Source organism: Mastacembelus armatus, chromosome 10 (assembly GCF_900324485.2).
Source record: "Mastacembelus armatus chromosome 10, fMasArm1.2, whole genome shotgun sequence".
Lineage (NCBI taxonomy): Eukaryota > Metazoa > Chordata > Actinopteri > Synbranchiformes > Mastacembelidae > Mastacembelus > Mastacembelus armatus.
In genome coordinates this window covers 11990253-12012888 of record NC_046642.1, presented here as the reverse complement: position 1 = coordinate 12012888, position 22636 = coordinate 11990253, and the positions used below count along the sequence as shown (strand labels likewise).

The 22636-nt window shown below is 41.3% G+C and overlaps 1 protein-coding gene across 6 annotated transcripts; it reads right to left on the bottom strand.

Annotated features, from left to right (window-relative positions):
• Positions 1–5390: 5390 nt before the first annotated feature.
• LOC113144095 (catenin delta-1) lies at positions 5391–21080 on the bottom strand. Of its 6 annotated transcripts, XM_026329801.1 has the most exons (22): positions 20941–21080; positions 16160–16283; positions 15138–15301; positions 12970–13038; positions 12736–12855; positions 12362–12624; positions 11868–12149; positions 11447–11687; positions 11116–11338; positions 10796–10988; positions 10569–10686; positions 10300–10453; positions 10061–10078; positions 9652–9720; positions 9150–9277; positions 8815–8965; positions 8538–8730; positions 8172–8377; positions 7985–8026; positions 7820–7887; positions 7517–7620; positions 5391–6335 (listed from the first exon to the last, which is right to left on the bottom strand). In XM_026329801.1, exons 3-21 carry the CDS (start codon positions 15294–15296, stop codon positions 7561–7563), a joined length of 2757 nt encoding a protein of 918 aa, XP_026185586.1. In that variant the 5' UTR covers positions 15297–15301; positions 16160–16283; positions 20941–21080; the 3' UTR covers positions 5391–6335; positions 7517–7560. The 6 variants fall into 6 exon arrangements, with proteins under 6 accessions (XP_026185586.1, XP_026185589.1, XP_026185587.1 ...); XM_026329804.1 differs by lacking the exon at positions 7517–7620; XM_026329802.1 differs by lacking the exon at positions 10061–10078.
• Between the last annotated feature and the right edge of the window lie 1556 nt (positions 21081–22636).

Sequence of the window (22636 nt, the reverse complement as noted above, 5' to 3'; positions counted from 1 at the left end):
AGTACTTCTGTCACCAACTATTGCAGATTTGTTAAAGTTCTGCTGGGGTTTAAAAGCAGCAGTGAAAACTTCCTCAGCCGGGACAAAGTTTATATAAACCGGGGTCCTCGTCCTCAGGTCCGCTGCTGTGAGAGCACACCTGCAGGTTAGCATCTCTGCTGACAGCTAGCCGCCAGGTAACAACACAGCTAGTCACGACTACCCAGCTGTTAACTAGCTAACTTAGCGAAGCTGTCACGTTATTGATTGTAGGAAAACTCCTGAGACACAACTTGAGCTGTTTGAACTAGTTAACTAACTTTAGTTCCTCCCGCGGAAATTAACGAACACCGGTTTCACTCACCGTCTGCCAATTAGTGTCAAAGCTCCTAATAAATCTGCTCCCACCACTGCTAAAAAATGAAACTGATTTGTTTTTTTAAAAAATATATTTTTTAAGTAAACGAAACAGGCAGGTTTTTGTGTTGTTGTTTTTAGTTGTTTTTTTCCCGTCGGTTTTGTTGAGGTCATCCACGGGTCAGCGTGGTCATCCGCGGCAACGTTGGCGTTGTAGTTTGTCGCTCCGCCACCAGGGGGCAGGAGTGTCACCATGGCGACGGACTGCCAAAGATTACAGACATTACTGTGGAAACAAGATCATTCACACAGACAACTTCCCTCTTCGTTTGTTCCTTCTCGGCAAAACGTCTAAAAAATAATCTGGGCTATGGCCACCAATCAAGTCAAGAGGCGAAAAATGTTGCTTGTTGTTAGTTCACCAGAGTTTATAGTTACATACCCGTTTGTATTTTAGGTGGAGTGTGGTGAAAGACTATAAATGGCACAAGACACTCCAGACTGAGACACAATAAAATATAATCATGTGTTAACTGCTACCACCCAACTCTGCAACTCTTATTTGGAGTAAACAATTATAATGGCCACTGAGCAATACGGATAAACAAATTAACAAGATGCTATATGATAAACTAAGAAAAAGACCTGCCCTCGCTCAAGGGTATGATCTTTCCTTTAGTTTATGGAACTGTGTTTTCCCCTTCAAGAGCACCAGTTGTGGTGGGGAATACTGCACGTCTGTTTTGAATTATATTTTTAAACAAGTTGCTATTTTTATCAACCCAGCTTCTGTGCTCCAAATATTTATGATAATTTTATGTGTCTGTCTATGAGGAGATGATCGCCTATGATGATGATGGCCTAAATAGTTTCCACATAGATTTTTATTTACTTTTTACTCTCTAAACAAAGTGTAGCCTACTTTCAGTGTGGTGTTAAAATATTTGCTGCATGTTATTTGAACTGAAGGTTTAGTTTGTCAGACACATTAGCAAACTGGATGAAAATCTGTTCCTAGGTCCCAACAGGACATACAAGCTGTATAAAGGGTGTATGTGATGTTTACATGTTACTCAATCTGTTATATAGTAGGGCTGCACTGATCTGATACACAAAATGGTATGGATGTTGATACTAAGCCTTTTAAATGGATTTATCACGGTGTTGCTGTCTGCATTAAATACAGTTTCTTCATCAACGTCAGTATAGTTACATTCGTTCAGTCAGCAAGGCACTGACTGTTTTTAGTGCCACATCATTCACTGGCTTCATGTTATGTTGTGTCAAATAATTCTAGTGAAGTTACAGTACTCACACTAACGAGTACTGGTGTTGAATTGGTTCTTCATAGAAACAGATAACCTGAGTTCAAGTATCAGCATCAGGAGAGTTGGTGTATGCCCACTATTAAATTATACTTCTGCTGATAGGAGAAATGATATAAGAGCTTTTAAAAAGGGAACAGTCATAAAGCTATGAATGATCTGCTCCATGTCACTGAGTTTCATGGTCATTTTATTATATCATTGTTTGTAAACTGTGTTTGGTGATTCATTAGTGTTTTCATATCGGGTTTTGTCTTTTTTCAATGGCCATGCAGGGACAAGCATCACAGATTAGTGTAGGCTATTAATTCTGTGGATTGTACCATTAGTTGAAACTATAGGTCCTGAACAAATGAACAGTAAGTGAATGTGTTAATTGAATTATTAGACTTTATACTGGCTTATCTATGTTATAGCTACAGAACATTCATTGTACAAAAAATGTTGTAGTATAATGTTGGGTTAATGTCCTATATGTTACAGCCATAACTGATTATTAGTAAGGTATGGCACATATAGTGTATAACACCCAAAAAGACACATTGCATTTACATTTATCAGTCTGTTGTCCATAAATAGCACTGAGAACTGGTGTAATCCCAGCGGAGTCCTGGTGCATATCCACAGAGAAAATAAACAATTTATCCGTATTTCGCAATCGAACACTTCACATAGTCTTGTTGTCTCTGTGTTGGTTAATGAGGGCTTGCTCAAAGGATGAGGAGGGGATTGGACTGAAAACCTTGGTAGATGTTGGAGAGTCCTGCCGGTTTGGAGTGGGTCGGGGCCATCGCTCATTGAACTTAACAAAGAAGAGGGGGTCTTTGAAGGGCCCCCCATAGATGATGGCCTGCAACAGGTAGACGAGGGCCACGACCATGAAGCTGATGAGGAAAAAAGGGATGAAGGGTCTCAAATGGTGCCAGGCCACCCCTAGTCCATAGCCCAGGCCACAGAACCCACTCTGCTTCCCAGTGTGGGAGGTGTGACGAGACGAATCCGGGACAGGAGTATGGTCGGGTGACTCATCGCCTGAGTTTGAAGAGGATGGACTAGGGACCCTCCGTGAATCCATGAGTTATAAAGCAAAACAAGTAGTTCCTTTGCTCCAAATCAAATCTGTTTTTACTCACGTTACTCCACAAATCAACTCCAGGGCTCATTTGAAAGGTAACAGGCCACACATATTCTCCCAGCGGTGTGGTTTCCCTGCCTTATCATGCATGGTAACAGACTTAGTGGCGTCCCTTATGTGGACTACCGCTTGCTGTAATCAATCTGGCGCTAAATTCCCCATAGCACTCATTCATCTCATGTGCTACATTCCTTTGAGTCTTCTCCTCGCAGCAGTTTTCACCCAGAGCTCTTGTTCTGGAGGGAAAAGTTGTAGCTTCTGTCTGAGCGTTAGAGACAGAAAGAGAGGAAATGAAGAACAGAAGGGGAGCCCTAAATAGAAATGACATCAAATGATAGGACACAAGTAGGGAGTGGGAATCTGCTGCATGTGGTCATCTCAAGTTTAAGGAAGTGTGTGTGCAGCAGCTGTACTGGTTACAAATGTTACACATACACTGACTAATAAAGGCACGCACACATGCTTGTCAGTCATGTTTGTAGGAATAGAGGACAAAACCATTTATGCTTTTCCGCAGTTTATCACAGCTCTGTGATAAATCTAAGCTATATATTATACATGTGATCAGCACACATCGAATTTGTTAGAACTATTATAATGAATAAATTAAATGAATATCCATCAATGCACCTGAATTTTTAAAAACCAGCATTAATGTACAGTGTATTCTCTTTTCTACTTTAGATTGTTTTCTTATACTCCATTTATTCTTTTTATATATTTTGATCATATTTGTACTTCATTGTTTTATTAATTCAAGCTTTAATTGTATTCCTTACTTACCTTGTTTTTGTGACATTAGACTGGTTGGCTGTCTGCTTATCTAGATGTCTAAGTCGGGGTTAAAAAGAAGTTGAAAAAACATTTATCAGGTTGAAATTTCCCTCTGAAACACCAAAAACATTTTTTTAGAGTTTCTATTATTCAAGTTGCTAATATTCAAACAAATTTAAATGTAGTAAAATTGAATTGGTAAAACTCACCTAAATTCAAGATTAAAACTTCTATTTCAGATCTGCATTTTTTGTTTGAGTTTGTCAGTCCTTGTCCAGGAAAGAGAAATTCAGATGAGTCACTGGCAACTGGAAATTTTCTATTTGAATTAGTGAAACTATTAGCAAAAAGTAGACAATAAGGAGATACAGTACTGACATTTATATTGAAGTATATTGTGTGATTTGGTAGGGGGGGTCACATGCTGATACTCTACACAGCTGAGCCTGACTAATATCAAACTTTCACACTTGGACATGCATTTACCCTCGTGATCCCGCAGCTGTTTCTCAATCTGTGCAGGACGCATTTCAGATGTGTTTCATACTGGAAATACCGGCACACTCTCAAATGCCCATACGAGCCTTGTGTGTTCTTTTGACATGGCTCTGGTCTGACAAATTTACACACAAGTACATGACAGCTATTCCCCGTTGGCATGTGGCTCAGTGTGTAACTGGAGACAAGAGCAAAGCTGAGAATGTCAACACTTAACAGGCTTTAGCTTTGCTATAGTGCACACAATGGTTAAAAATGAATTAACTGAGCACAGCACAAGGGTCTTAATTTAGAGGATGAATGTGTTTGTGAACTTAACATGATCTGGCAACAGCTACAACTTCAAGGATAATAAGCCTCAATAATTAAGAGAATCGAGAAAAACATAAATAATACTACAAAGCACACTGATGTTAGGGACTGACATATTAGAGAGTGTTAAGTTTGTGCATCTGTCTTTTGCTTTAACCAGAGCAAAGGGAAGGCAATTTCTTGGACTGATAGATGGCCTTTCTTGAATTAGACATTAGACACATCAGCAATTAGACAGCCGCCCTTCCCTCCCGGCACAACAATCATATCATCAAATCTTGTCTAAGAAAAGATCTTTATTTATAAAAACCAACAGTATTACCAGTTACATACTTTACTGAAAAAAAGCAATTTCTCAGAGCCAAGGCAGGTATGAATGGTACATCATAATTTTACATGGATAGGCAACAGTACAAATATACTATGTGTGTGGAGAGTAAAAAAACAAAACAAAGATGATTGGTCTCTTTTGCATTAAAAAAAAAAAAAAAAAAAAAACAACTGATAAAACTGGGACTAAAATGAGAACAAATTGCATAAAATTCACCCATCACTCATCACCTCACATACAAACCCCGAAATAAAATACAACATGGAAACAAACGGGAGAAAAAAAAAAAAAAAAGTGAAAAGTTAATGGGTCATAGACCAAAATGTTGGTTCACCTCTTAAATGAAACATCAGTATCTCTCCCCAAAATATCCATTAAACTTGAGTCTGAGTGTAAAAGTCTCCCAGATTTAAGTATTTTCATGTAAAACGGCTATAACTCAAAACAGGAAGCAGTGATGTTTTTGGAAAAATAAGACAAGAGTGTCTGTTACTTTCTAAATAATAATAAAAAAAACACTAAAGAAAAACTAAAGTAGGTAATGTCTATAGTGTGAATCTTTTACAGTAGTGCCAACATTGCTATCTGAAGCTGTATTCAGATAATGAGTGGTTTAGTAGTGTATGTTTGCAACTTCACTTTTCAGTTTGATGTCTGATGTGCTGTTTTGCTCTGGTTGGCTAATTCCACACAGGAATATCAAAAAACAAAAAAACAAGGGAAGAGGAGAAAAAAAACAAACTAAATTAAGGTATTGAACACAGGCATTGGTACATTATATATATAAAAAAAAAAAAAAAAAAAAACCTTTGTCACAGGTAAGAACACGATAAAAACAGAATGTAGATGGGTGAAAATGTCAATGTGTGGTCTGTGCGCATCCTCCCACACACGTTTAAAAGGTCCATATTCATTTTCTCACTCACACATTCACACTCTCTCTCACACACACACACACACACCTGCCCTTTCTTGTCTACACCTGTGCTCATCCCAACGAAGAGAAAATAACTAGACAGGAAAAAAACTCCTATACAAACATTCTCTACAAGACGGCCGTCAGTGTGTCTGCGTGTCTCAGCCTCCCAACAGTCCCAGTGAAGGGAATTTAAATTAATGAGCCAAAACTAATGCAGTCATCCCATTTTCTTTATATATACAGTATATACCCCACATAGAAGTCTAAGTACAAATTCACCATTAGGACGTGGGTGTTGGCGGCAACGTGTCAACTATGACAGAACTGACCAAAAAATGTTGACAACAGCATGAAAAATAAAAACCAGAACGACAACACCAGAATTAAATGATTGTCAACAAAGGTGATTGCTTTTACAGAATAATTATAATTTAAACAGAATATATTTCTGTTGCTACACTTGAATAAATTTGTAGAAAGTAGGTGTGTATGTGTGTGTTGCATGAAACATTTTGCCTGTAACAACCACTTTCTTTGGATGCTAACCCTCATCTTCTGATTCCATCTGTGTGGTCACAGAGAGACAAACAGGAAGGGGAAGGGGGAGACAAGAGGGAGAGAGTATGTGCATCTAGGTCTTCTCTCCTCAGTAGCAGTGGTAGGACGGGCAGGGCCCAGTCTGGGTAATGCACACGATCAGTTTTTCTGAAGGAACAGAGTAAAATTCATTATTTAAACAAAACAAAACAAAACAAAACAAAACAAAAGCTAAAATAAAAATACAAAAAGGACAAAACATAAAATGCAGGCAATTTGCACAATAACTAAAGAGAAAACACTTATGTGGTATAAGTATGGCACATTGCAAAGTAGAGAAGTCACAATAACCAGATTTAACTTGAATACTTTGAAATCTTTAGAAAACAGGTATTTTGTAACATATAATCACAGTACTTCATGTACTCCTTGTAAAGTACTTACGGTCCTGATAAAAATATTACAAATGAAATTCCAACCACAATCATCCTATGCTGCACTGAACTAAAATTTAATGACAACACAAAAGTATAAAGTACGTGGACTGGAGGAACCTTTCTGTATTTCTAAGAACCTTGAAGAAGTTACCCTCTTTTGTGTATCTAAAGAGCAGGAACTGAAAACTATAAATTTTTACAACACTAAGTCTGGGCTGCCCACACAGCAGAGAAAATTCTGAGATTTAGATTAATCAAAAAGAAATGTGAAAATTTTCACATCAGTGTTGAATGTCAAAAACATTTTGACCAACATGTTGAAAGACAAGTAATAAGTAATCAACAGTGTTTGTTGCTTCCCTAACGGTGTTTATAAGCATTTCTGTCCGTACCATTATTAACCATTATCATTGATTTGCTTTTTTCTGATTAACCCTAATTCTCAGAAGCGCCATAAAGTCACATGAAGTTATTTAACAGCAGGACACACAACAAAAACATCCAATGCATTAATCAGATATATAATCTAGCACATATGTTGCTGTTATGCTCTGCAGAAACACAAAACCCTAGATTGATCCTTGATGTTGTGCCACAGTGCTTATAATATTTTATATAAACAAATGTCAAGGTCCTGGTATTGTGACAGCACTACCTCACAAACAGTTTTTATTCTGAGGGTTTAAATAATCTATTATCAGCCTCAGGTTCATCTCCACATATGGATCACAATGCACAAGAGCACCTCGCAGCATACTATACCAGCACGTACACGTCACATCAAGGTGTCCTATAGAACACTGTCAGTACAATATACCTTAACCAGGTTTTACTGCAGGTTTAAAGCTATAAAAAGACAAAAGGACAGGAGCTCATAGAGTCCATGCAGGACTGGAGGTCAGTTGGACATACCATGCTGTTACATGCAGAAGGGGGGAGGAGGGGAGGGGGGAGGGCTAACCATCGTACGAGTCCAACAGAGGCAGAGAGCCCTTTCTGCCCCCATACACCCCTCGCTGAGAGACCACCAGAGAAGAAAAGAAGAGGGAGGGGAAGTGAGCGTGAGAAAAGAAAATTGTCAGTATTTGTGAGGTTTAAAACTGCCAATGGAACAGGTTAAAATCAGGAAATAATCATCCTGGTGCAGGAGATCAGGGGGTTAGTGTAGTTAGAACAGCAATAATTTGAATGCGCTTGAACATGTTAAAAAGGTACCGGTAAAGTGTCTGTGGTCTCGTCCAAAGTGTGTCTCCTCTCTCTCTGGTCCAGTGTAGAGTAGGCCTCTGAAGTTATATGAGAAGAAGGAAATAAGTTACAGAGATCGTCCTAAAAAAAAGTCTTTCTGTAAATTTGTCTTGCTCAAATGATACACATACTAACCAGGGCCAAGGTCATTTAGTGGAATCATGTCCCTCTTTTCACCTAAGATGAAGGGAAATAACATCACAAGTCAGACTTAAAGAAAATAAACCTCCCTCACGTTTTTACACAGTGTAAATATTTTATTAAATTTAGGTTTACATCTCATCAGAACCATTTTGAGCATATTTGTTTATTGCACACTGACCTCTGTCCAATAGTGGTGTGGTGCTGTCTTCATAGGTGCCATTAGCCCGGGTGTGTGGGCCATTGGTGGTGTTGCTGGGGTTAAGGTGGACCATGAAGTCCGTCTTCTTCCAGCCATCTTTCTCTAGCGGCCGGCGCAGCTCTTTATGGGCCCAGATGAGTTGCAGCACCTGGCCTGCCCCACGCACCTCACGATCTGAGCGTTTGCTGTGGTAGACAGTATGTCTGCATTAGTCTTTTTGCGTTACCTTCAGGTGCAGTTTAGCTTAGAGTTTTCACAATAATATACAATACAGATGTATATACAATAATATTCAATAGACTATTTACATACATATTCATAGCTAACCTTACACAAGACACTTACCCATCTTTGCTGATAAGCACCAGCCTCTCAATGCCCTGAGAGGTTCGGAGGGTCTTTGCTGCCTCCAGACTGTTGCCTAGCACCTCGGCCAGTGTGCTCAGTACAGACACCACAGTCTCCTCAGATAAAGCACGTCCAGACTGACTCTGGCCTCCAGGCAGGTTGGCCACAAGGTGAGGTACAGCATGCAAACCTACAGACACACACAATATAATTCAACTTTCCAAAAGCTGCACATGCACAAACTTACTAGTTTTGTACAAACTAGTATTCTTACCGAGCAATTCGCAGTTGCGGTTGTCGATGGCGAGATTCCTCAAGGCTCCTGACATTGCTCGGACCACACGATCGTTGCCATGAGCAAGTAGTTCTGCCATCATTGGAAGGCCCTTCTCTAGACGTACAGTGGCACGAATATACCGGCCATACTAAAGAACAAGCATATGAGTTTTCTTTTACATTGATAGTTTTGTTGCAGCAACTTCAGAAACTGGTTAATGAGAGATTGAATTTACTTAAATCTAAGCATTCACCTAAAAAAAACCCACTACCAATAATACATATTTTTTAAAAACATATATTTAAGTAAGAGTGTTTGGGAATGGTACTAACAGTCCATCGGCCGGCACACAGGTTCTGGATGGCACCAGCAGCGGCCTCTAGCACTGAGGGGTTCTTGCTCTCTCTGAGCAGTGATGTGTAAACACGAACCACCTCTGGTTGGAACAACAGCTCATAACCTGAAGGCAGCAGAACCAGAGGGATGTTAGTTTAGAATATGAATTTGACAAACTTCAAACTTTGTGATCAGCAGAGATGCAGCCTGAGGCAGAACAACTTAAAATTGGAAAAAGGTTTCAAAATAAAGAGTGAAGAACAGTCATACTTTTATAGTTGTGCAATGTGGAATAGAAATAATCATAAAGTCATATCAATCATAAAGCAGCAAAATAAATTTGATGAAGCTATGTCCAGTAACTAGAAATCTAAATCATATGCTGCATTTGAAGCTAATGGAATTTGGATTTTAAAATTTCGCAGAAAACCTGTTTATGTCTAGCAGTCATAACTAAACACCCTAAGAAAAGTCTGAAAGGAAATGAGACATGCTTACCTTTGGCAGGTGTTGTCCTCTTCGGAATATCAACCTGATCTCCACTTCCATCATCTCCATCCTTCTTTCCTGCAGCAAGAAAACATGGAAAAACGAGAAGAACAAGAACAAATGAGCAGCAAAAAAAGATTAAAAGGATTGAGATGAGTATTTAGCTATCCTCAGTCCTCCACTCTTTACTGTAAAGACTGTAAAATGCAACCATGCAACCAGTGGAACAAGCATTCTGAGCATGCAATCACGCTTGGGTGACATCGGGTGACCATGCCCATGTACTGCATGTGAATTCAACATGATGAGACAGGCTTATTTCACTGGTGAAGGATTTCTCCATGTTAGTAAAATGGGTGATGACAGCGTGGTCTAGAGATGCAGAGGAATACACATGAAACCAAGAGGAGAATCTTACCTTTGGAAAACCATTCATCTAAACACAGTGGAGAGAAAGGAGGAAGTGCAGGAGGGTAGGAAGAAAGAAGGGACAAAGTTGGGAGGAAGTAAGGAGAAGGGAGAGGAGGAAAAGAGGGAAATCGTGGTAGAGTGTGAAAAACAAGACCACTAGCTCAAACCCACCAAGCAGCTACACATCTTTCAACAGCAATACTCTGACAAAGCCTAACTAGGCTGTAAAAGCTGTTTGATACTGACCTTTGCCCTTTCGAGAGCCAAAGCAACCTCCTTTGTTAGCGGTGGCCGGCCCCTGGTTGAGCTGTGTGGTCTCTGCAAAGCGTTCGCAGCCAGGGACTTCGCGGTGAACCTGATAGGACAAATTCCTCAAGAGGCAGACACAGTTCTCCACCAACTATGGGAAGAAGGGATTAAAGGGGGCAAGATGATCAAATATTTGTCTCAGAAAACTGTGAAAGTACCAAAGGTAAAATCTTTTTATATGTAAGAAATGTCCAGTGCACATGTACCTTATTATCAACATCTTTGCGGTTGATCTGTGATTGGACAATGTACATGAGTGAATCCACCAATCCTGAGCATTCTCTCAGCTTTCGCCTGGCTTCGCTGCGTTCTGAGCTCACATTCCTGTTGGACAGGAGTAGAAGTTAAACACATAATTGTATGTTTTCTCCTCAAAATAAGTCCGTTAGTCCCTCAACTTTCTCTGGTTTCCATCTATTCATTCCTTGCATACCTAAGGCAGCCAGCCGTGTTGGTCAGCGCGGTCTCCCACTCCAGATGGCGTGGCTTACAGCTTTCCTCTCCTCCATTGCTCCCTCGCTCCCAGCCCGAGTGTGGAACAATTACCTCATCAGCCAGGGCGTGCAGGGCGTGGTCCACAATCTCCATCTTCACAGAATCGTGGGATGAGAGGTTCCACAAGGTTCCTGGGACATTATAACAAACTCTGTTACTAATGATGCAATAAAAATGCTGAAGTTATATTTGGAAGCCTACAACATATGACAAAAAGTACTACATCTTATATTATTCTAAACACTGTATGACTGATACCTGTGATAGTGTCAGTTAGGTCCTGGTCGTGTGTTTTCCTCAGTAACCTGACCAGAGTAGTTACACCATCACAGTTTTTGATGGCGATCTTGTTGTCTGGGTCTCGTCCATATGAAATGTTCTTCAGTGCTCCACAGGCCGAGTGGTGCACGTCCTTGCTGGGGTGGTCCAGCAGTGACACCAAGGCTGGAATACCCTTCAGGCGACGGACCTCTGACTTAACCTATAGACACGAGCACATATAATTAGTGTGATGGTCATAAAATTCAAATAAAAAGAAAGACACTATAATAATATAAATCGATGGATTTAAATTTAAACCATATTTTACCTTATCATTTTTGAATGTGAGATGCTGGAGGAAGGCGGCAGCATTGGTCTTTACAGGGTCCAGACGGTAGTTCAACATGGCGATGACCTCCGGCAGTTCCGGCTGTCTCCATGAGGCTGGAGGAGCCTTTCTCAGTGTGCTGTCCAGTGAGGCCATGCTCCCCCTCTCCATTGTCATTGGAACGCTCCAGGCATACGGCTCAACTCCTGCAATGTCTCCGTCCAAAGTATCCTCACAGCTCCTACAATATGGTCGAAGCATCCAGACCGACCAGCATTTGTTAGGTGCATCTCATGTTAACATCTCAAAGTTACAGATTAAGAGTAGAAAAAGTACACTGGACTTATATTGAATACATACATACATGCACATACAAACACACACATATAGTCAAAACAATGGCACCTTCTTTATGTTTTACCTGAGTCTTCGTCTGTCCACACCCCCCGGGCCAGGTCCCAGACGTGGCATGGTACCATAGCCCCCTGGGTGCATTGGTGGAGGCCCCATGCCGTAGTCATCATATCCCACACTGCGCTGGTCATCCTCCAGACCATAGTGGCCATGGCCATACCGCATCTCCATTGCTGAGCCCATGGCCCTCATTGCCCGGCTCACCTGAGGCTGTGCTGCATAAGGATCAAGCTGCTGGCGGCTTGGTGCTCGGTAACCAGAGTCCAGCGTCCTGTAGCCATCAACTGGCCTGTGAATAGAAGCAATTTAGAGGAATAAATAAATAAAAGACATGGATATGATACACCCATGTTTTAATGCTTACATGCCGGTTTAAACTATTAAAATGTTGACAAAACATGCATTTATGGTCCTTTTTGAAACACAAAGTTGATATACAACAATGCAATAAATGCAACACACTAATGATTCACAGTGCTCCTTCATGAACGGATCTTATACCTGTAGCGCTCATCCATGTGTGAGCCCCTGCTCAGACTAGTGTAGGCCTCTGATGGTGGGCCTCGGGGGTACTCGTCGTAACCCCCTACAGGGCCGTAGTGGTAGTTTCTGGGTACTGTGGCCGTGGGGTAGTCACCTGCTCCTGCATGTCTGTAAGGACGGTCCAGAGTGGCACTGTAGCCGCCCATACCAGACACTAACAAACCCCCGTCAATAGACATTGAGTCAGAGGGAAGAACTGTGCGGGAGATTGGTTTCTTCATCTGAGGGAGAGTGACATGAAAGTGATGCATTACAATAGGTTGTGACAATTTTGAAATTTAAGAAAATCTGATGATACCAATGAAACTGGAACATTTGTCATATCACTTTACCCCATTGTCCAGCCGTCGCGTGGTTCCCTCATCAGAAAAGACAGAGTGTACTTCCGGGGAGTCATCCTCTGGGGTGTAGCTCTCATCTAGGGCGCCATGTGCAGGGTCCACCATCCTGTACTATAGCACAAACATGTCACACAGCCATTCTTCTAAAAATCAATGGCATTTATTGTTGATATGTAAAAAAAAAAAAAAAAAATTGCACATAAGTAACTATACACTCACACATACCTGTGTGCCGTTTATGTATGAGTCAGTCAGTTTTAGCCGTTCTATGTCTGCATCCCCTAAACACCCGTTCTAGGATGAAAGAGAGAGACAACTGTAAAAATAGTGTAGAAATATCATGATGATAAGCAACAATTTTATTAAAACAGTCATACAAGTGAGGCTGAATTCCCAGTAGCCAGTGCTGTCTACTTTCTCTCAAACCATACAGATGATACTACTGCTGCTGAAGCGCATTCAGTGCTGACCAAACTGTCCCTGCAGTTTATGTCCCATTCAATTTATGATCTGTGAATCACTGCCCGACTTGTAGGAGGATATTTTGGAGCTCAGCCACTCATTCTCACACCCTACTTCCTCCTGCTCCATTCTGTTACATAATCAAGTTCTGTCACTCTGTATAGCCTCCTACCTAACGCTGGGTAATACTTATAATGCAACATAACTGCCTCAGATATGAGCAATGCACAGTGTAACAGACATGAGTGCAGTATATAACTAGGCTGTGTTGAAAGTCCTTCTCAGAAACTATTCCCACACCCAGTTACTATCAGTTTCAGGATTACTGTGAGACTAATGAGTAATATAAGACAAAACAATATTATGACTCCCATACTGCTATCAATAGTACATCATACTGTACTCTGTCCACAAGGAGGCAGGCTCGTTATTAAAAAGCAAAGGGAAATGCAGACTGTACTTCTACAAAAAAGAGAGACAGACTTCCTCCACAGACGGTCCTTCCAATAATACTGCCTCATTAACAAACAGCTCTGTCATGCATTCAGAGCAGTTCTGGCAAAAGCATACATATCTACATCAGAAATAAAACAAGGACAGTCAGCTCAAGGCCAAAAAACACAAATCTCTGCTTTCTTAGCCTTCATCATAACTCTGGATTCAAGTAAGTCGCTTCCAAGGATGAAAGAGACAAAACAAAGTCATATCTATGTCAACACGTCCTCAAGGGGAGAAAAATATTTAGGGAATGAAGTTCGAATATTCTCCACAGTCCAAGTACAAGTGCTTAAAGAAGTGCTTAAAATGTCAACCCCTGTCCTTTTGTGTTACCTCCAAGAATAAAGATAAGAGCTCTGCATTAATTGTTCTTTCAGTAGACTACAAAATGGGACAAGAAGGCAACTGTAGTAACTTGCCCAATCAAATAAAAGCAGAGTTAAGAGTCTTAACACCTTCCAGGAACAGGTAAACTCAGCTTTAGCATGGATGGGCAATCTCCTATTTAGTTCTGGCAAATTAAAAACCTCAGTTTTCTTAAACTTCTATGGTAGTAAAAACGCTCAGGTTTTAGATACTTGTTTGGATAAAATGAAGCAATAAAACCAAGAAAATTGTGATGGACATTTTCTTATTCATCAGTTGACAAAAATAACTAGCACATTATTTAACACAGCTTTGATTGTTGGTGAAACTTGTGATAGACAGACTTGCATAGTCTGACTGTAGATTATCATTATAACCCAAACACACAAGCTATACAAAAATTAATTGTAGAAGAAACAAATAAGATTCATTTCATTACATAAATTCACCCCAGAGCTTAAAATTGCATGGATGTCCATATGAGTGATGACTGCATGCAAAAGAAACAGCAGGCACAACAGAAATATTTCAATGAACAATTATCTGAAAACAAAAACAAAAAATATCATTATGATAGTAAACCCCACTCGATGCAGGGCTATGCAGCACATGCACAACAGATGACTGTATTGCAAACAGAACATGCTGAAACAGAGAGAAAAATAACAGATTCTTCAGCAGGGGATGACAAAAGATTTATGTATGTGTGTCAGAGTGCATCCGGTGGGTGACACTAAAAGCATGCGAATAGTCTGATGACCATCATCTCAGGCATGTTCTAAAGTGCAGGTATGAGCTGATATGTTTGCAGATATGGGCCACCAGATAGATGTGATAAAAACATACAGTAAATGAAGAAAGACATTCAGCAATGATGCACAAACATAAACACAGTCTGAGAAGTGGTTGAGAGGAGACAGAATGAAAGATTTTATGGATGGATGTCAAAAGGGAGAAAATGATGCATGAATTCACTGAACACACTGATGATCCATGTGGCGACGGTGAAAGATGGGAGCTGTAGACGCCTACAAGAGACTCTGGGCAGAGATGTTGGGGAATGTTACCTGTGTGTGAGGGAAGGGGCGACCCAGGGCCGAGGGGCTGGCGGCAGGGAGGCCCACTCTCCTCCTTTCCTCCTCCAGCGCCCGGGTCAGCTGTTCAAACTGCACCTCCTGCTCCCTGACCGACTCCAGCAGAGCCGCTGCGCTCTCACACTGCTCCATACACACTACACAGCCCCAAGGGGGAGAGAGGGGGGGGGCGTTACACACATTCATACAGCCTCAAACACGCTACAGCCCAGGGAGCAGGTGTTTACAAAAACAGACACGCCTCTCCATACAGTGTATAGCAAGATCCAGAGGATGCAGATTTTGAGTCTGATTAATAAGTGAGAATAGCAAACAGATTATGGTTGCTGAGAGATGCTAAGTTGCCTTCTTAAAAACTTGCAGGCAATCTCCTGATGTACCCTGGTTATTGCTTCGACCATAAATATTTTAAGCAGTATGTGTAAGTGGTCAATGCAATATTGAATTTGTCAATATCACTATCCGCTATGAACTTATTACAACTCAATGCCTGTATGGGGTAGGGCTCTGGAATTTTGACCCTTTCAGATACCACAACAGAAAATATTTCCTCAATGCAAACAGACAGATTTTGAAATAAATCCTCTGCATTGCGTAGACTGCACAGTGGCACTGATGTGCTGAAGGAACCACCACAAGCAAAATTCCTTTTAAAAGGAAACTTTTTTTTAATTATTAAGAACTGAAAATGAAACCCCCAAATTTAAACCCTAAGGTGGCTAAGAGAAAATTCTGCTATGTCTGGTTATGTCTTCATTTATTTTTTCTTTCTTTAGTATTTTGTACATTAAAAGCATAATTTATGGTCTATGAAAAACTGGCAGAGATGACGAATCCTGCTTCATACAAAGAGGCGCAACCTTTTTCATTTTGGAGGACACTTAACACCATGACACCGGACACTCAGTCCAAGAAAGCTGCACACAAAGCAGAACACAAACACCGGCACAGACACACTCTCAAAGCTCATTAAAAAAAAAGTCAAATATACACACCTTCACCTGTGGGTGTGGTTTGGTAGAAGAAGTGAGAGATCACGCCAAAGACAGAGGCAGAGTTCTAGTTGCTCATGTGTAGAAGATCACCAAACTACAGAGCCCAGACACAGAGAGAAGTGGACTGCAGAGAGAAAGACAGAGGTGGAGGGAAGACAGGGAGAAATGTTTTAGTGAAGGCACTTCTGTTTGAAAAGCAGCATCATAGTGAGAATCTAGTACAAGTGTGTCAACAGGGATGTGTTTGCTCTGTGAGCAGAAAAACATTCAAAGAGAGAGACACATTAGCTTCAGCTTTTGACACACCCTGCATTTATTCAACATTTGGTCTGCATACGGTAGCTAGCTACGGGAAGTTGACCAATGTGCAGCTCTTTCTGGGCCACAGTTTTCAAGAGGGTAACATCTTTCAAGAACCATATGTTATCTCTTATCGACCCATCTCCTCCTCCTCCTCCTGCTGCTGCTGCTGCTGCTCAACCTTGCCTTTTTGTTTTTCCTCAGCTTTTTCTTCCTAAATCAGTCTTCATCTACACCTAGCCCAACTCTGTCGGTCTGCTACTGTCAACAGAACTGCCTTTTATCCCCTCAACCCCCCCCACATCCCTTTGTTATCTTGGCCATGCTCTCAAAGAGAGACATTGTTATATCAGAGCCAAACAAGTTCAGACTCAGATCCTCTTATCTCTTGATACACCCACTGCTGCAGCAGCCCAGCTCCCTATCAAACCTGGCTTGAAAGGTGAGTAAACCCAGGCATTTCCACACACGTCTGACCAGTTAGACAAGATTGAGAAGGGACGACCAAATATCAGCTTCTCTATTTTTCTCTGTCTAGCTGACATGCACAGACACTTCTCAGAGCTGGGAGTTTGGGCAACACAGTGGGACCTGCATTAACACTTCACAGAGCAGGTGTTTGTGTGCATGACAGGTAAAGTTTTAACAAGTGCAAATAAAGAGACAAGCAAAGGTGCAGTGAGTTCAAGTGGAGCGATGGTGGGGAATGAGTCACACTTTTACCAGCATCAGACCACATGATATCACCATTTCGACAGACTATTACGACATCCTTTAGCTGTCTGCCCCTATATGTCAAATGAATGACTAATATACCTTTGCATATTAAAAAAAAAAAAAAAACAATCCCAGCTTGGGGTGTGTCCAGTGTGGGAAAAAGGGGAGGAAAGTGGGATGGCCTGATAAGAAAATAAGGAGTGGCTGAATTGAATTTCACAAGACAAAGGAATTTGTACAAACCATAACCAGGATTTGCATGCTGGCTAAGGCTGACAGACAGGAAGACATGATGTCACATACACACACTAACACACTATCCTTTGCTCAGTGACTGTGGCGCCCCACAGGCAAAACCTCCCACCTGGCCAAATCACAAACTGCTGCCCTGTAACACACATGCCTATATATGGACATAGTGAGGACAGGGCCGATATTATGCCCTACAGAGAGGCAGACATGGGCAGAGAGCTGTAAACAGAAGTTTAAAATGGGCACTGAAAAAGACAGAAGGGGAACAAGAGGGTGAGAAGGATTCAAAGAGGGAGGAGGGGTAGAGATAAGCAAAGACCTGCTGAATAAAAGATAAAAGCTAAACATTCCTAGCATTGTCTCCTGCCAATTCAGTAGAGAAGCCCACCCACTCATTCACTGTAAAATGACCTCAGCGGCACACAGGTCATTCAGAGACTTGTTGCTGCGCTTCAAGTTAAGTTTACAGGTCACAAGGACCCAAACGCAGCAAAACAAAAACTAATCAAACCTCTTCCTGTCTGGCAGCTTTCCATAATTTGATTCCACATATAAACACTGTCTCACCCCTTATCTCCGGCACAGCAAATAACTATTAGCACACGACACACTATCTTATTTCACTAATGAGCGCAACTGTCATTCAGACAAGATGAATTATAAACTGCAACTGATATTTCTTGGCAAGTGTACTTGGGAATGTGATCCTGTCTGTGTGCTTTAACCACAGCCAGGAGGGAATCTGCAGCTGTCAGTCTGGGAGGCTGTAGAACAATGAGAAATTTGTGCAGCTGAGAACATTAACACAAGTGTGACAAGACTTGGATAGTGAGGAGGACATGGCTGGGTGCTTTTGATTGTGCGTGCATCTGTGTTGGTGTGTGTCGGCTACACGCTCCTGACTTCTGTCCCCTGCCTGTCTATCTCTCTCACAGCTGTTAGTTTTAGCCTTGAAAGTCAGCAGTGAGTTTCGCTGAACAATGAAAACAATCAGTGCTGTCCCATTGCCACTCCCCTCCCCTTTCCCCTCTTATCAACTTCCTGAGAAACAGGATCTTATGGATCCAATATTAGAGGTGAGTAAAGCGGTGCAAAATCTATTTTGGCTTACCAAAAACCATTTTCCTCTTTGTACACAAAACCATGCAAGTCTACCCAATTTACACATCAATACCTGATGGTAGAAGGAAGCAAACCATCAGGGTTCCGATAAAAATCCCCCATGGTCAAGTCGATCACACGACCACAAACCACTTCCCATTTTTCTAATATTATTCTCAGTCCACAGGGTACAGTTCTGCTTTCACAAGCTTTCGGAAGTTAATGCTGAAAATGGATGGCCGAAGGATTGTTTATTTTTATAAAAAGTATATTTTTTTATTCATGTTTGTTTAAGAAATTTCAGTACATAAACAAAAACCGTTTATATATTAAGGATGAGCCAGTTTTGTCATATATGCTGATCCTACAATTTTGCGTTCAAAGCACTGCATTAACTTTGTTGAAATACTCACATACTGTACCACAAAAAAACCCCACTATTTCTACCATCTACCAAAGGTGAGAACAAGAACACAGAAAAAGGGAAAAAAAAGGAAAAAGTCATGTTTCACTATGATGGCAGAAAACTGCCAAAATGTCGAGCACAGTGTGTTGAGGTCAGCAACACACACATTTCTTAAACATATGATCAAGCCCTGACACACCACGAGTCACATATCTCTATCTATCTGATTCTGGAGCCATCAATCAGCATGACTCATTCAACCCTGTCAAAAGACCTCCGTGATGCTACACATATGTAGCCAACAATACGGCCTTTGTCAGTTTAATGAAACTGGTTTCGGCAATAAGCGTCTACACCTGCCATCAGCAGAAAAATTCAAAACTAAAACAAGACGTTCTCTGTCAAAATTGCACATCTGTTCATGCATCTCAAGATATCCAATGCTGCAGCTTGCTCAAAAGTCAGTCTGACGCCACTGGCGCTAGTTTAAGATGAGCGCGGCTTGTAATGGGATTGAAGCTTTAGCTCACTAATCCACTTAGCTCTTAACACATGCACACACAGACATAGTCACACATGTTAGGCCCTTTGTGGATTAACCTGCACACCTCCAGAGGGCAGACAGAACTGTGGTCGGCTTTGGGGGCATGCATCAACAATCAAACAATGACTTGGGTATAAGTATGTAGGAGTCACAAAAGGCTGATACATGGGTGTTCACAAGACCCATATGGTGTTATTAGTGGTGGCACCTGCAGCACATTAAATCAACTACAGACCAGACCCAGCAATATCCAAACACCTACTGTGTAAATATAAACCAGGATAACCCTAAAAGCAACAGGGAAGGCACTCACCTATGCAATATGACCCTTAATGAAACCAGTATTTACAAGGAAAGAGCCACTAGTTCACTCACACTAAGGCTGACAGTTATCCCCACCCTGCCATTTCCCGACTAAAAACAAGTTCACACAAGACCCACCCAACAGGTTCACAGGCTGACAAAGTTAACACCATAAACCCGTGTGACACACTACAACTACAGGACCACCACCCTCTAAACAGCCTCAATCTACACAAGAATGCCTATTTAAACAACTAATGGAGGTTTCCGATAACCTTAAACTATACTGTCCTCTCTGGAGTCAGCGTGGTGAAATGTACTTATCTGCTCCGATCCGCCAAAACCACGTTAACTAGGTCAAACCACAGTGTATGTGAAGGGGTAGGGAACCAAAGCCAGACCTGAATCAGTGCTGCACACCAGGCTGACCGTCACGTTATGTCAGCTTGTGTTTCCTCATGATCTCCAAAACCTCTAACAGACCTTGCTGTGAACCATCTGGAGTCGCTAGCACTTAGTTAGCATCCCCCTGCTATAACGATACTTAAATAGCAAAATCCCACAGTCCTGAACTGATTTGCTGTCGTCAATCTGGGGCAGAAAGGAAGCAGAGCTGGTAGCACCAACAAAAACACGCTGGTTTAAAAAAAAAGGACTCACACGAACAAAAGGCTCACGCGTTTGAGCATTAAGTTACTCGGTGGTTTTGCAAACGCTACAACGCAGATAAATGACAATGCTGGTGATCAAATCAGCCCTGTTGGCTAAAACGCTCGCTCAGCAGCCGTGTGACCTGGTTTGGCTGTCTTGCCCCGTTAGCATCACAATAACCCACATAGCCAACAAGTAGGCTAGCGTTAGCATAGCAAAGCCCGATTAGCCACAGGAGCTGGAGTTGGCGAAACGACCCTCTCAGCTAATTTAGACAGCACTGAGTGTTTTTGTACCGCGATTATTAAAGTGTGCGCTGCATGCAGGTGTACATTGACATTATGAACTTTGAGTTAGCATTGTTAGCTAACATTAGCCTCGGAGAGTCGTGTTGCTGGTCTGTCGATGATGTGACCACTCCTTGCCAACGCTGCAGTGCACCTACTATCTGTGAGGGGGGAAACGCGGACCTCGTTATATTATCCAACATTTATGAAATTTACCCACCTTCTTGCAGAAAGCCTGTCTCGTCTCCTCCCAGACTACTCCGTTTTTCGGTGTTTTCTCCCGTGTTCCCCTGCGTCCCCCGGTTCTGGGTCAAGCTCGTTTAAGACGAAGCGACATCACCGAGTTTTCTATCAAAGAGAGGGCGGGGCCAGCGAGCGGCGTTACCGTAAAGACTGCGCACACTGAATTCCTCTTCTCATACAGGTGTTTGTCATAGGTTTATAGACGGGCCAGTCATTCAGCAGTCAGCAGCCGGAATAAAGTCTTGGACTTTCTGTCAGTGTGTAACCATGATACAGTGCAGTTTCATTATGTCACCCATAAAACCACCGCTACTGATAGGAAATGATTACCTGATTGAATGATCAGTCCAATAAACTGTTGTGGACTAATTGTGTAATCTGATACCTGTTTAAGGCTTTCTTCAGCAAAAATGCCAACAATGTACTTGTACCAGCATCACTGTTTTCCAGCTTGTAAACTCAAAATCTTGGGGGTTTTCACAGTTGGACAAACAAATAAAATTTGAATATGCTCATGGGATAATGACGAACCATTTCCCACTATTTTGTAACACTTTATTGACTAAATAAATTAGTTACTTAAAAAAAAACCACTCAGACAAATCAACAAGGAAAGTTGTAGTACTTCTGGAACAAAGTGGAAGATCTGCCATAGTTGCTGTTTCCAACAAATTTGTGATTAATGACATCATGTAGAAAACCTGTTTACTGTGATGCCTTGTCTAAAACATACACTGATGTGACCATGTCAATGATTATACAATGGGAGTAAGTTGGTTTTTAAATGCTGGTGGAGTGGAATTAATAGTATATCTACCACCCCCTCCCATTTTCCATCAGTCACTCCCACTCCCTCACATATACACAGACTGAGGTCATTGTGATTGCCCAAGAACAATAGCCTGAGAGGAAGCAGCATTTCTTGGGGAAGTTCAGCAGCAGCATTCCACACCATCGTGACAAAACTACTGCCACATAACACCACTACTAGTGACCATCACATCCTCCACTTATAAATAAATTAACCATGACTACAGAACAAATTTCAGTATCACTGCATGACTGTAACACCAAGGCATCATTTAAGTATCATATTTCATGTTTTCTCCTATTGTTGCTTTTACAGTAATTATTATACCTTTAGCCTTTTGACGCATTTGTGAATTCACAGATATTAGGGTGAAATCAATTTCAAGAAAGTAGAAGCCTGAGAAACAATATTTTGGCTGAGTGGAAAAGAGAAACAATGCAAGGAATTTCCCCCAGTTTCCTCACCCCCCCCCCCGCTACAGTATGAGAAAACCTCTCACAATATTAACTGTGAACAAAAGCAATGCTGCGCTCTAGAGGTGCAAAATGAGACTTGTCAAGACAGACATTTAACAATTAAAAAAATTTCTATATTTAGCTGTTGCACATCCAGACCTACAAACCCAAGGCAGACCCCACACTAATTATTTTTTCCAAATCTGGGAAGTACAAAACGAGGAACAAAAAGGAGCTTCAACAGAGAAAAAAAAAGGAGGTAGTTTGCTTTTAAATGAAACAGAAAAATCAAGAAGAGGAAACATACACCCTCCTTGTACTAAGTATAGAACTCACTATAAAAGAAGTAGTGAGCTTAAATTCCTAATTAGTAACAATATTAAAATTGATAAATCCAAGTCTGAAGT